Source organism: Glossina fuscipes, unplaced genomic scaffold (genome assembly GCF_014805625.2).
Source record: "Glossina fuscipes isolate IAEA_lab_2018 unplaced genomic scaffold, Yale_Gfus_2 2, whole genome shotgun sequence".
Taxonomy (NCBI): Eukaryota; Metazoa; Arthropoda; class Insecta; order Diptera; family Glossinidae; genus Glossina; species Glossina fuscipes.
This window is the reverse complement of record NW_023998416.1, coordinates 19,744,846-19,760,065: the sequence shown is the minus strand read 5'-3', so window position 1 is coordinate 19,760,065 and position 15,220 is coordinate 19,744,846. Positions and strand designations below refer to the sequence as shown.

Sequence of the window (15,220 nt, the reverse complement as noted above, 5' to 3'; positions counted from 1 at the left end):
AATCGTTGGTTTTTTATTTGTCTATAAAACAAAATTATTTAAACTTATCAGTAACTAATCAGTAATAACATTAACCTATAGTTTGTTTTGATAAACTAATCAATAAGGTAAAGTGCATGAATTTGAACTGACTTAATTATCGCCGCTTAAACTGGCGGATTGTACAGATTCAGACTACGTTTGGCAAAACACTTTATTTAGGAATTTTTTGTTTCTATTCAACATTTAAATTACATTAATATTTTCCACTATTATCACTGCTCTCACCAGTTTCACTACCGCCTTTTCCGCGACCATCATTTAACAGATGAGTAGCGGTATTTTCTCTTGTCATCTCGTTAGTAATACTAGATGGCGGGAAGCATTCTTTTGGCAAATACCTGCAAAAAAAACTCAATCATAATTAATGCTTTAAATGACTTATTTAACCAGCCACCTATGTAGAACGGGAGATATTAGTTCAGCATCTAGTTTTTTGAGTACCGTCGGTCCGGATATAAATGATACTATAGTCCCTACCAGAACAGTAGTGAGAACTCCAATAGGATTAATCCAATGAAAAGAGAGCCTATGCAATGGGAATACGTCCGATTCGTCAATGTAAACATTGTCGGGCATAGTGACGTTTCCCGGGCAATCTTCCACTGATATTTCTAGTTTATGGGGTGTTACATAGCCGTTAGCAAAAGCGATTTGCGAGCCGAAAGATATCCAACCAGATATACACGCACCAGCAATAGCACCCACTAGTGCACCAATACTGTTGCTCCACGGCACCAACATGCCTAATGTGAATAGACCGCAAGTAGTACCGGCCGCAATTGCAGTGACGGATGTGGCTACGCTCAATATGCCACTTAATTGCTCCAACACGAATACCAAAGCGACGGCTACAACTCCCAATATCAAAATACAGCCCTTGACTAGAATAGTCGAGCTACGTTCCGTTAATTTCAGACGTAAACAACCTTTCACTATATCCTCCAGCATCACCAAGGCGGTAGAATTTAACACAACTGACAGCGAGCTTAGAGCAGCACCGAACACACCAGCTATAAAAAGTCCCGGCACACCATAATAATGGCCAACGGTTTGCATTACAAAAACCGGCAAAAGTTGATCATCGTGCTGCAAAATAGTCGTTCGCTAAGTAATTCCAAAAATTTATAAACATTTCTTTAACATAAGACCACCTACCGTTATTAAACCAGCGCTCATGGGATCACATTTGGTATAGAACTCATACACCAAGAGGCCGGCAAAACAACAGACTGATATGAAAGCTATTATGCCTATAGTAAAAATAAATATGGACCATTGAGCCTTTCTCAAGGATGGTAATGACATATAACGTTGGACCATAGTTTGATTTACCGCATTGAAAGAGGTCCAATAAAAAAAGCCACCAATCAGAACACCCCATAACGTTTGCCGCTGATACATGGACGGATTAATGCTATAGTAAAACTTCAAAAATTGAAATCAATTAATTAATATTAATGAAATGAATACACTTACTCGGCAAATATTAGACGACCACCCTCGGAGGCCGTTTGAAAGACGTCCCCAATGCTGCCCGCTTTGAAGCAACCAATTGTCACGACTACCATCACAGACACAAACATTACTAAAATTTGCCAGGCATCCGTATGAACGACTGCCTTAATGCCGCCCTACGCCCATAAATAGCATAACATATCAAGGAAATTCAACAACAATTTAGGTCGAAGGATCTTTACAATATACCTACCAATATTGTATAAATCACACATATGATGCAGATTACTGTGCTGATTACGTGCACATTGATGCCAGTAACTGAAAGAATATACAGACGAGACATTGTGAATTGGTATAAAGCGAAAAAAATTGACAAAGCGCTTTACCTTGGTTGAAGGCTATCGAAGGCACGTAGAGAACGATTGGTAAGAAGAACATCTGCAAGGAAAATCGAAAGAAGGAAAAAGACCATGAAGAACTACAGTTAGCCGGAGATAGCGGAAGACGATCTCAAGGAAAACTAATATAGGAAGAGTAAGCTCTCACCTACAAAACGTCCCTCATCTGCCATTATATCTGATACCATTTGTGGTACGCGGATATGTTAAGATTTTGAAAAACTTGAGATTTTTTTATTATATCGATCGATTCTCGATATAATTCTCAGTTTGTCTGTCTGTCTGTCCGTCTGTCTGTCTGCCTTGTTTCTTCGTTTCAATCTGCCGATCACTATTTTTGACATATTTCGATCAAATTTTATACACTTGCATGTTTTGGCCCAGTGGCAAACTCTATTGAAAATGAAATTAAGCGAACTGATGTGAGGTATTTAAGCTTGGGGCGCGTCTCACTTTAGCATTTTTTTTCCTACCTTCGAAAATCGTTCTAAACGCATTCTATTGAATCACTTTCTATCATCATGTTACTCAGTATAATTAATTCGATGTTCACTGAAGTCTGAAGCAATCATTCTAGCGATCGACGAATTTCATAGTAACATTAGTAGAAAAAATATAGAATGCAACCATTTTGAGGAAGAAACGTTAGAAACAATTTAAAATTAAAACTTATATGTATTTAGTGTGTAAGGTGTTAAAAATGTAGAGATGAAAGTTCTATTGATTCTAAATGACAGGCCACCCGTAAAATGCGAGAATATTACATGAAAACGTCATGAAGAAGTTTTATAAACAATTGCATAAATAATATTTTTTAGGACCACCCAAACGGCCTATATAGGTTAATATTAGTAACTTTACAAAACAAACATACTCATGGTTAGCGTAAGACTTTGTTTCGATTTACTCGGCTTTTCAACCCCGTCGACTGTCGTTTTAATGCTCGTGTCCTTGTAAAAATTGAAAGACAAGAACGAAACTTCGTGTCGTGACTCCAAATTACGTCCAGTTGTCCATAGTTGGACGCATAAGCCAGTGCATAACCAGTCAAACGGGAGCGACAAATATGAAACTTTTCATCTACAGAGAATGCTAATGTAAAACTCGCTTCAGGGACTTATTGAGAGAAATTGAAAATTTTTAAAGCATTTAACAATTTTTTTCGTATATGGGGTTTTGAGATGTAGGATAGTTTAAGAATAATATCCAAGGAAAGTATAATTTTTCCCGCCGCATTACTTACCTCGTCCATTACAAACATGATTGAAGCCAGGCTTCGTATTGCAGGACTAAATCGCATTTCCAAGTACTAAAAAAAAAAAAAAAAGAAAAGAAATCCAGATTGAGAATTATGAATAGCAGCCTACAGGTTCAAACCGATGAAAATTTGGTTTGTATGCAAGCTAGCAAGTATGTACGTAGGCATAAGTAAGTGAAAGAGTAAAATTTGCAACATCGGGAGGAAGCTTCAGAGACCCTATAAAGCCTATATATTTATATTAATTATCATATTCTGAATCAATCCATGCATCACTCTCTGTTCATTTTGCCATTTTTGTAAGGACTCGAAATTTGGCAAAAATACTAAGATTTCTTACACGCAGATTGCTATTGAGAACATGTCAAAATGAACATGGATGAATGCATGCAGTGCGAAATAAACTAAGAATACATTTCTTTTCAAAAACAAGAAGAAAAAAAGCTCAAGTCTTCGGCTCTTTGCTCATAAACTACAAGATATAAAAGGACAGATAAATGATATGCAAGAAAAAAAAAAAAAAAAAATGAAAAACCGGTCTGTGCCCACGCATTATTCCAAAGGCTCGAAGATATAAGTGGTGGATATAAAAGTTTCGACCACAGCCGAGTATAAATTTCTTAGTTGATATTTTTTTTTTTTTTTTCATTTATCAACACTCAATTAAAGAATTGCTAATAACAAGTACGTAAATTGATTGGCAATGGAAATGATATCTTTGCCGAGTGCTTGGACAAAGTCCAGTCCATTTATTAGCAACAATAAGTGACAATTTACAATAAAAAGAAGAAGGGGAAAAACAAATTACATCACGGCTTAGACCAAACCTTTTGGTAATCATCGCTCTCTTGTTGTTGTTTTTTTACTTTTATTTTTGTTCATTTATTTATTTTTTTTTTTCTAAATATCGCATAACGTGAAACCGTTTGTCTTATCAAATAGATTCGCGAACAATTCAATAGTAACGTGCTGTGTAACGGCGTGAATATGCGGTATATGTATATAAGCGAGAGATCACACATTTTATCTTGAACATTCAAAAAAACAAATGTAATAACATAGGACAAAGTATTTTGAGGAGAGAACACTAAACTGCGACAAATTAACATCAATCCTAGGGGATGTAAGAGAATCAAGAGAAACTTTCAATATCAAAATTGATATTTCAGGCAATATGTCGAGGCTGTTCTGGTGCTATTTCGACGCAAAGATTGATAAGCTTAGGAAGAGATCTGGTTTTTGTATGCCGTGGTTGCTTCAGATATAACTCGAAACGCAAAATTCTTTTGGAATCAATGATTGGCAACACAATAGTTTCTCTTATATGATTGCACACGTGGTTTGTCAAAGAATCAAAGGTTAAACAAGGCCAACGTACGACATATGAATTCCTTCAAAGTGACCAAAGAAGGGTTTGCCTAAGAAGGGTTTGCCTATTTTGTCGTATGAATGCAGTAGTGCTGAGCTACTTTTCCCTATCTATATAATACATATGGTTGGCCATACAATACATTGGAGCTATGAAGAGATAAAAAATTTGCGCAAAATTGACATACAATATATGAATTTCATGAAAGCAAGTAAAGAAGAAATTCGTTTAAAGTAAGAACTTCAACATTCATCTCCTCTGTTGATTGAATGAATGATCTTGCGGTTTCAACTTGACAATACGCTCTCATATATAGTGCCAGTGCACATATTTGGGATATAATTGGATAGCAACTGCAAGCGTGCTGGTCTTGATGCACTCTATTGCTAGCATGCTATAATATACTCTGTTTTCATTATGTGAAGCGTATTAAGCGTATAATTTCCTATAATGACATAGTTGTTAAACAATAGCTAGCTCTAGCTGCTGAACAGCCTTCCACCTATTTTCAATGGTTGGGGCAAATTAAATTTACCGTTAGACATGTCACACAACGCACTTTGCTTAACCAAGTTCGTAAAAATAATAACAAAATAGTTATTAATATTTTACGGTGAGTCCAAAAAAATGTTTGTAATCATATTAGATTCAGTTAGAAATTTTACTTGGTCATTTAGAATGATTGATAACCATTTAATTAAACATGTGATAAGTGAAGAAAAAACCACTTGCTTGCAAGCATGTTTGAAAAAAACCATTCATTTACTTAACATATTGTATTCGTTGAAAGAGAAAATTTTTTTTTTTTTACATACATACCTCATAGGATGAATTCACACGTAAAACGGAAAAAACTGGTAAGTAAATTTTTGATACAGCTACAGCCATAAATACAATAGAAATCACGATCATCCAATATTGAGTGCCGAAATAATAAATTTCTGATACGGTACCGAGTATAGTGACACCAGATACATAACTGCAATGCAAATGATAAGAAAATGTATACATTATTGCAGTAAGATGCTGGTGAATTATTTCAATTACTTACCTACCGACCAAACTCATCGATACCGGAAATATTTTTAATTTTCTTGAACCCAATAAATATTCGTTCATATTCGATGTATCAAAATCATTTTTCCTTCTCTTCTCCCCGCTATCAATATCTTGCTGTCCTAATTCAATAGCTTTTTCTTTTCTAAAATTCAAAAAATCGGGAAAGTATATATATATCTATATCTATTAAATATTTATGCCTAATATATAGATCGATAGATATGGACCTTGTTACTTACTTGTAAAATGCAAAGAAGAGACCGGTACCAGTTGATAAAAAAATCATTGCTGCAAACACTAAATAGTCAGCCCAATGGAAGTGAAATGTTTGAAAATCGATGTATTTTTTCATCTAAAAGATTAATGAAAACTCGAAATCTCAACATTTTCTAATAAAATAAAAACTTTTAACTCTATATGAAGCGAATTTTATTTATTTACAAGATCGCTTGGATTTGATAATTTTCCCCTTATCAACGCATTAGTTGGAACTATTTGTGTTTACCAAACTTTATAAATTAAATAAATGGCAAATTCTGAATCGATATATATATATCTATATCTATCGGTTACAAGCTATAAAGATAACAATGTTTTTTTAAATAATTTTTGGTTTATTTTTTAAACAAATTTTGACGATCGTAAATTTAACCGTTTACATTGATCGTTGTGACCTTGAGAATTCCGAAATCCTAACTGAGGCGACTGAGACGATTTAAAACCCTACAGAAGTATGTGTGTGTACTGAATTCAAGCAATCAATGGATTGTTGATGATGATCACAAAAAATCTCCTAACTTAAATCTTATACATCCGTATATTGCATATACATCATCAAGAGTCGATTGCATTTATTTACTTTCTTTCGCATCTCAAATGTGCTACAGACTATGCAAACTATTTATGATTTACTTATATTTACTTTATTTAAGTTAACTTTTTCAAGATTATGACTATCGACTCGATTCAGTTGCGGTAATGGAAAACCTTAATCTACAAATCGCTTTGAGAGGCTGTTCTTATAGAGTACTTTTCTCGTTTCTCTAACCACCTTGAGGACTTTGCGCTGAGGATTGGTTTGTGTTACTAAAATAACGACTACGCACCATCATACGTCTTTGGACAATGTTCTTCAGTTTTAAATATATATATGTTATATTATGTATACATATTATGTGCAACAATCAGAACGACTTGCGATAAACCTATCTTTTCTTATACCGGTCTAAGCGTACCTGCCCGTCTGATGACTGCTCATCTATATTTTGAAGTAATTTGGTACACCGACGTATTTTGGCCCAAAGACGAAAACTATTGCTCGGGTCACGTCTTGTTTTGAAAAGTCGATATATGAATAACTGTATTACGTGAAATGATGGACTGTTGCCGCCCACAAAGTTTTTATTTCTTTTAAGAAATTTTTTTCCAAATTTTAGGGAGAGAATAGAGATACCAAACATCTACTACGTCAGGCCATGGAGGCGAAATCACTTTGGCTAATGTACTTAAACAAATCGAGAAAATCCTGTTAGTCATGTTAACATAAAGTATATCACATTATAATTGTAAAATAAACGAGACTTCAAAAATTTGCATTTTTTAAAATAATATAAAAAATATGAAATTGATTTTCATATGCGGAGAGTAAGGTTATAAGCTATAAGTTCTAGAATCTCATCTCTGCTCATGAGGGCTACAAGTTTCGGGAACTAACACTTCAAAGCCAATTTATTGAGTATATGATATTATTACTTTTATTTGATCGTTTTGATCGGATTTTATATATATCTTGGATTTTATCACCGGCAGAAAGCTTCGACATTCCAATGAATAAATTTGTTTGCAGTTTTGCGAAATTGCGAAAGACTCTACAGAAAGCTGCTGGTGAATATTAAAGGCAGCTTAGGGAAAACATGTTTGATCCGAGTCTATACGTAAGAACCTAAGAACCTTTTGAATAGAGATGAATGATCTTATGGATTAGTAAAAAAAAAAGCTGGGTAAAATTGAAAAATTTCAAAGCCTTGCCATGAAACAAGCGCTCTATTGAAATCATCAACGGCCTTAAGCGTTGATACTTGTCAAATGTGTAAAGATGAAAGGAATCATACACAAACAGAACAATTTTAAAAAAAGATTCATCCGCCTGAGTGGCCGAGTAGGCGAGAGACTCGACGAGCAACTCAATAGTCGTGGGTTCAAACCTCAAGTGCGGTAGAGTTTTTAATAAGAAGCCGATAGCCCTAGATGCTAGTGCTTTAAGACTTTAGTCTTAGAATTTATTCTCTGGCTAAATTTATAATAATAATAATAATAATAATAAATAAAAAAAGATTCTTTTTCGCATTGTACTCTCCAAGTTCTTTTATTTGAAACCCATGTCGCTAGTATTATTAAGGAAAAATTAATCGCGGAGCCTTACCGGCAGATAATATATCTTCATTTAAGGAGTGAACAAAAAAATAGTTTTGAAGTCTTGTTTGCAGATACACAGGCGGATAGACATGGCTAAATCAACTCAGAGCTTCACGCTGATCAAGAATGCATAGGAATAAGAGTATACTTTAGAGATTCTCTGAAATTTCCTATTGGGTGTTAGTTATAAGTATGGAAAAAAACAAAATGACCATACCCACATCTTAGAGTGATGGATGTAAAAAGAAATGTTTCTCGATTCTTCATTTGAAATTCATGTCTTTCGTATATTATTCACTTCCTTCATGCGAGACACCGCCCCATATAAGTGGGTTTGAGTGAACGTCTGTCTGATAAATGTCAGTTTTTATTAATGCATCAATGCTCTCCTCTCCTTGGACGGAGTGCTTCTTAACATCGTACTGTCTTACAGTCGAACACTGCTGCACTCTTCAAGTCAGGTGACAAGCCGCTGGAGCAACTTTTTCAACTAAACCGCTTTGCAGCTACGCTGTGTACTCCCCGTTAGCCCTACTGCACCTTAGAACAACCTCAGAATTTCTGTTTTGTAAATATTTATAAAATTATTAAATACAATTTCACCCAATTATTGATACAAAGTTACCTAAAACAATATGTCAATTTGATATTGTATTCCAGCCCTACATGTGCATATAAATTGAACAAGATTGTGCGTCAACCAATCACTAACTCCATTAAGTATTAAAAATAGTTATGTAAACAATAAGGAAACAAAAGCAATATGACACACTTCCACATTCATTTCATTTTAATATGTTAAAAATGTGTGAAAAATCAACGAATGCAAAAAAATTACATTCGGCTTACAGTTCTTAATAAATAAATTTGATAATAACTTCAAGCATTTTTTTTTTTTTTAATTGATTTCATCATTGTGACCACTTTTAACAGACTCCGGCCACTTTTGACATTTTTATATTATTAAAGAGATCAAGGCCAGGAACAACGGACGGACATCAGCGTAAACTTACCAATCAGCATAGAATTATGCTGATATTCTATGTATGTATGTATGTATGTATGTATGTATGTATGTAGAATTTAGTTGGGTACATAATCCGTTGAGTGCAAGTTTTCCACAAATTCCTTTCATGTAAATTTTATTGAATATTAGTTGCACGGAGCTTACATTATTATTAGCTAACGCTATGCAAAGACATATCGTTATAAAAAAGTGCCGTTAAATCAATATAATTATATTTTTAAAAACGATGTTAGCTAATGACGAACACTACGAACCATATCTATATACCTTTTAAATAGATATTAAAGATAGCGCATATTCTATATTGAATATAATGAATCGTGGAAACCCATCATTGAAGTTCCAATGTATATAAAATGCAACAAGTACATTACGTTCACCAGAACATTGTTTACACGAGATGTATTTGCTAAGCCGCACTTTGTAAAAAAACTAAAACGCATTTCTTAAATTAACAAAAAAACCTCAACTTACCCCTTATATATGAGAGAGATTATATAAATATATTTGAAGTTTATTTTTCGCTTACCAAACCCCTTGTTCTAAGGTTAAATATATTTTATTTAAATACGCTTGCAAAAGATCAGGGGAGTAGATAAGAAGACGCGGGGAATAGATAGGTAAGCTTTGCAAAGCCTAAATAGATAAAATGAGCAACGGGTCAGAAGTAGTGTAAGTCAGATAAAACGGCCTTGTAACTAACTGTGCTCCTAGGCAGATATCTATCGTCGGGGGCAACAGGCGTCGACTAATTTCAATGGTTTATCTCAATTTTAGCTCTTGCGAAGATATTAACAAGTAAGAAAATTATATTCAGTCCTGATCGAATCTTTTGTAGCCATCATGGTTATCCTAATAAAGACGAACAAGTAAAAGAAATAAATTTTCATGTTCTATAATCGGTAGTAGGTGCGGCTGATTTTCTCTATTTTCGAAATAAAAGTTTTTGTCGGATATAGGTGTGGGCGTAATAGATGTGCCCGTTCTTCGATCATTCTTTTGAAAATTTTTACGCGATATTTTCATTTTCGCTAACCGGAAATTATTTGCCACAAATACTACAAAGTCCCGCAGACAAATGGGCAGACGAATAGACGGGCATGTTTATATGCATTCCAAATTTGAAACTGGCCAAAAATCTGCACAATTTATGGGGCTTTTGAAGCTTGTTTCTGCACGTTATAAAGCTATTGAAAAAACAATTAAATTTTGATACCCTATAAAATTAGGCGTGGTCAGTTTGTTAAATTTTTATGCAGAAATGTTACAGCAACGCTCATAGAATACCCGTTCAAGTTTTTGTACATTTATTTGCATTAGTTTATGAATAATGAGTAAAAAACCAATTTTTTATTCCCTTTAAAAAACAGAGGTGTTCTCAGTTTACGTGGTACTGTGGGCGTGCCCTTCGACCGAATTGTCTTATTTTTAATGCCTGCCTGCGTACGAAAACAATCACTGCTTTTAACAAATTTCAAGTCGATAGCTTTATTTTTACGGCATTTACCGACAGATGATTGGACGGATAGACGGATGTGTTCAAATCGTTGATGCTAATCAAAACGATTGTTACGAAAATCCCAAATCCAGTTAATGTCAGCTAAGTAATTTTTGTAATAATAAATTCGCTCAAGAAGGAAAAACCAAATGAGCATTCGCAGGCGCCTCATGCAGCTGCAGGCCGGTGAAAACGATTAGCGGAAAAGCAGGCTGGGATTAGAAATAAAACCATAAATTTAGGTAGGGTAACATGCTTGTAAAAATGTACATAAATAGAATATTTGTGGAAGGGAGAGTTAGTCGGGCAAGAGCATTTGAGCTGAGAGTACGGCCAAAAGAAATTATAAATAATCCTACATGTAAGAAATATAATGTAAATAAATATTCCTACTGCTGTGAAAGACAAAATAGTAAAATAAAAGAGCTTTGAAGTGTATTTCTCTTGATCAAATTATCCACGATCCAATGATACGGACTGTAGCTTAGTAATGCGAATTTCATAACAATATATATATACTTTGTGGCGTCTTTGATGCTTCTTACTGAGCGTTGCAAACGTTTTGACAAAATTAGTAAGCGACCGCATAGGTGAACATTAGTAGACCAAATTAGAATTTTAACAAAACAAAACATGAGTACCTCGTAAGATCTATTAAGCAAGTACGCCTATCCTTCAAACGAAGTGATAAAATTCATACACATGAACTATGATATGGACTTAACAACCGCAAAACACTTCGATATACAAATTAACGTAAAAATTAAAAAATACTTCTACTAAAGTGACAAGCAACAGCGCCAGCATTTAAAAGATCAAAAATATATGGAAATAGAAATTTCATTTATACCGTTCTGTTTTTATTGTTTTGTTTTTTACACCCATCAGTGAAGAATGCGGAGTGTGTTGATTTTGTTGAAACTTTTGCGACATGCAGAAGGAGGCATCAGAAACCCCTCAAAATATACGTGCTCTTGATCAGAATCAACTCCTACAACAACACTGTGATACTAGATCGGTGTGATCAATTTTCCCCATTTTTGTACGAGAGCTGAAGCATCGTCCAGAGAACGTGCGATCAAATTTTTGTACATTTATCTGATACAACGCTTTTTTGGTACTTTTGAAAAACAGAGAGATTCTCAGTTTACGTGATACTGCGCGCGTGTGCTTGCACCAATTTAAGCCATTTTCAATATTACTCTGCGTGCAAGGCCTCCAACGTTTCTGCTAAATTTGAGATTGATGGCTTTATTTTTCCGGTCAGGACAATGTTTACAACAGACATTACACAGATGGACAGACGGACTTCCTTAAATTGATTTAGAAGTTGATTCGGATCAAGAATATATATATACTTTGTGAGGTCTCCCATCATAATTCAGTGATTCAGTGATGGGTAAACAAAATCGGCCGCACCCACACAACATTATAAAGTATAAAAATTTAGTTCTTTCGTCCTTTTCTTTAGTCTTTCTTAAGATAACGGTGATGCGTATAAAAGATTCGTTCGCGAACTAATATATTTTCCGTGTTTTTTTTTTTTAATTTAATGCTTTTTTTTAAGTAATTCGGCATTATTTTGCTCATAAATCCCAAAACAATTAGCGATTTGCGTTTATTATGACGATCTAGTAAAGGAATATTTAAAAAAAATGAGAATAAATTTCCTAAATCTACCACTCGCTGGTGTTACATATGGAAACTTAAAATTGCAAAAAAATATTCTTCAATTATTTTAAAAATAAAATGAAAGTGTGAGAGATCTCGTAAAATCAAAAAAAAAATTGTTCTCTTTCGACGGCCTCTCTTGCCTCTGCAAGAGCAGCGAGCCAAGACTTTTTATAATATAATTCGAAATCAAGTAATCACCGTTTTCAAAAAAAAATTACTTCATAAAAATGACACGTAAGTCCGCCGGCCATAGAACTGAAATATCTTATTTCACTGGAAAAATGCAAACAGTGAAGGTTAGGAAGCCTTATTTAATGCACCAGTTAATATTTTACATCAACCGGGGCAAAATTGAACGAGAAAGTGTTAAAAAGCGTGAGTTCGAAAGAAATGCGTTTAAAGTGTTAGTTTTAAAAAGATTTTCCGTTCGCCTCTAACCATGCAGGCTTGGAATTAATCTCGTCCTAGCTAAATCATCCAATACGCTTAGAAATGCTTATATATTATACATGCATTTATGTAAAAAAATTATTAATTAGTTTTAGCGAATCATTTGCTTGTCAACAACAACAGCTGTTTTTCTTATTATTGACTATAAATGAGTGACTGAGTGATTAATAGTCGCATGTGTGTTCATTGTGATTTCACTTTCAACTATATAATCTGCCATACATCTGCTAATCTTTATATATTTGGATGTTCACTTCGGGACCCTTTACCCTCTGAACATTTCCATTAATTCTTCAATTCTGTGCCGTTTCATTCAGCGATCATCGTTAAAGTCCTGCCAGAGTCTATTTTTTATCGCGCTCTTCGCATATGCTAAGTATTTAAGTTTAAGAATGTATCATATGAAGGCTCATCAGGAACAAAGCAGTGCATCTATAATTTTGTAACCTACATCTATTCTTAACTGCCTTTGCTAAGTTTACTATCACGCTTTTTAAAGCTTATTTTTTGGATTACTGCGGTGATCATTTTGTTAATCCAAATAGGTTCAACTTTGTTACAAAAAAAATTGTTCTGATTCAAATCGGAGAAAAATATAGATAATCTGCGCAATTCTTCAAAGAGTTTATTATCTAGCCTCTGTATTCTCTTTCATTTGTAAAAATGCTCAGAATGAAGGTTTTCAGTTTGTCCCGCATTCGGAATTTTTCAAAATTGTAAAAAGGCACACCCATCATAAAACGGACACATGGACTTACAAACATATTACACAAAAAAAAAAGGTGGACATTTTAACACGCTCTGCTGCTTATAGAGAGTTCCAAAATTTAAACGCTAGCTTCTTCTAACATTGGGTCCGTTCAATTTAATTGTAAGCATTCGTTCGGTAATTTTCTCCTCAACACCCGACATAATGGAGACGCATTCTTCACAATGGAAACTTTCAATTTAGTACTTTATTTATAGTTTGAATCCCAAGATCTTCTCTTATCAGGAATTAAAGTTGTGTGCTTCAAAGCAACTTGCGATGAAGCTATTGGAACGTGGTATGTTTCACAATTTAAATAATCTATATATATATATATATATATATATATACGTACATATGTATATTCGTAAAGATCAACCTACTTAATAATCATTAACATAATATATTATACGGTTATTGCAACAGAAGAAGTATTTTCGAAACAGCCGCTACAGTATAAGTGAAATACTTGACATTTACGTGTAAATTAAAATGAAGATTTACATAAACCCATTCAACGAATGTTTACCTTTTAGACTCGGGTTACGTTCAAAGGGATTAAATTGGAATTTTTAGTGTTTGTTTTATTTATTAATGTTTGGAATCCGTAAATGCACGCACACGCAGCCACTTTCCTATCGGAAATATTTATAATTTATCACGTCGTTTACTCACAAAAACAATCGATTAAACTTTTACGCGGTCATACGAAAGAGTGGTCAAAAAGAAAACGAAAATTGCCAACGGTTACCTATCATCGAAGTAATAATTCCAGGGCGAGTTCTCGTTAAAGCAAATTGTTCATTGTAAACGTCTTTTAATCTAAAACCGCGTAGAATTTATTATCTAATTATTTATTAAATATTGAAAAAATAAAACCAAATACAATAAGAAAAAAAATACGAGAGACAATTGACAGACTTTACAGTTATTTGTTTATAATTTCTATTATTGTTATTATTTTTATAACAATTTATTAGTTTGTACTGCAGTTGTCAGCGTTATATGTACGTATGTAGTTGGTGATCATTTGATTGTTTATATTTTTAGAGCATTGTCGTTAGATTCCATTTATTCTTTTTTATTTTTACTTAGTTCAATTTATATATAAATATAGGGTATTGCAGGGCACTGTTTAGATGTGTTGAACATGAGACATGCGTTCGTTATCAGCTCTGCAATCAATTCAAAGGAAGATAGAGTGCGCAGATAATAAAATTTATTCACATTTGTAACAATCAAAAAGCTCGGGCATAGAAACGTTTATTTACGCGTTTTCAAAACTATTACGTATTCATAATATTGAAATCGAAAATAATGATGATAATAAACGAAGCGAAAATTACACCACACACAGCTATAAAACCGCAAGGAAAAAAGAATCGAAAAGCAGGAAAAAATCACTTCGAAGCTTAATAAGCGCCGGTTTAACAAGAAAATATAACGAACGAAATTATATATTTATACATTTATGTATATATTTATACATATGCGTAGTAGCATCGTGTGCACATATATATTTTTGAAACGATCTCTGTCTTCTAAACAAATCTATTTTAGCTTTCCTTCTGTGAGATTTCTACTAAGTTATTTAAGCAATCAAAGAAAATATGCGCTGAACTTTGCGTTACTGATCAACGACGATCTGCTGAAGAAATGACTTTTTCCACAAGTTTTTTTTCTTTTCAAGTTCTCATTACGAAATCATCCGCAGTCGCTTTTACCGATTTCAATGTGCCCAAGCCAACAACAAGAAATAAACTGGAAATTTTTTAAAATGCAATACAATAACGTTAACGCCGTCTGCTGTTCGCAATTATTTTT

At 33.8% G+C, this 15,220-nt stretch overlaps 1 protein-coding gene across 2 annotated transcripts; it reads right to left on the bottom strand.

The window, feature by feature from the left end:
• LOC119633698 (sodium-coupled monocarboxylate transporter 1-like) lies at positions 1-15,155 on the bottom strand. Of its 2 annotated transcripts, XM_038027383.1 has the most exons (11): positions 13,926-15,155; positions 5,824-5,936; positions 5,577-5,726; positions 5,345-5,504; positions 3,142-3,207; positions 1,887-1,938; positions 1,751-1,818; positions 1,519-1,673; positions 1,198-1,456; positions 437-1,128; positions 1-380 (listed from the first exon to the last, which is right to left on the bottom strand). In XM_038027383.1, the coding sequence occupies exons 2-11, from the start codon at positions 5,934-5,936 to the stop codon at positions 236-238; spliced, it is 1,860 nt and encodes a 619-aa protein (XP_037883311.1). In that variant the 5' UTR covers positions 13,926-15,155; the 3' UTR covers positions 1-235. The 2 variants fall into 2 exon arrangements, with proteins under 2 accessions (XP_037883311.1, XP_037883312.1); XM_038027384.1 differs by lacking the exons at positions 5,824-5,936; positions 13,926-15,155 and having other exon boundaries at positions 5-380; positions 5,581-5,596.
• Between the last annotated feature and the right edge of the window lie 65 nt (positions 15,156-15,220).

Coding starts and splice junctions, on each gene's coding strand:
- LOC119633698 (XM_038027383.1), bottom strand. CDS start 5,936: ATGAAAAAATACATCGATTTTCAAACATTTCACTTCCATTGGGCTGAC. Junction 3,208..5,344: donor GTGTGAATTCATCCTATGAG/GTATGTATGTAA, acceptor TTTTTTTTTTAG/TACTTGGAAATGCGATTTAG. Junction 1,819..1,886: donor TTCGATAGCCTTCAACCAAG/GTAAAGCGCTTT, acceptor ATATTCTTTCAG/TTACTGGCATCAATGTGCAC.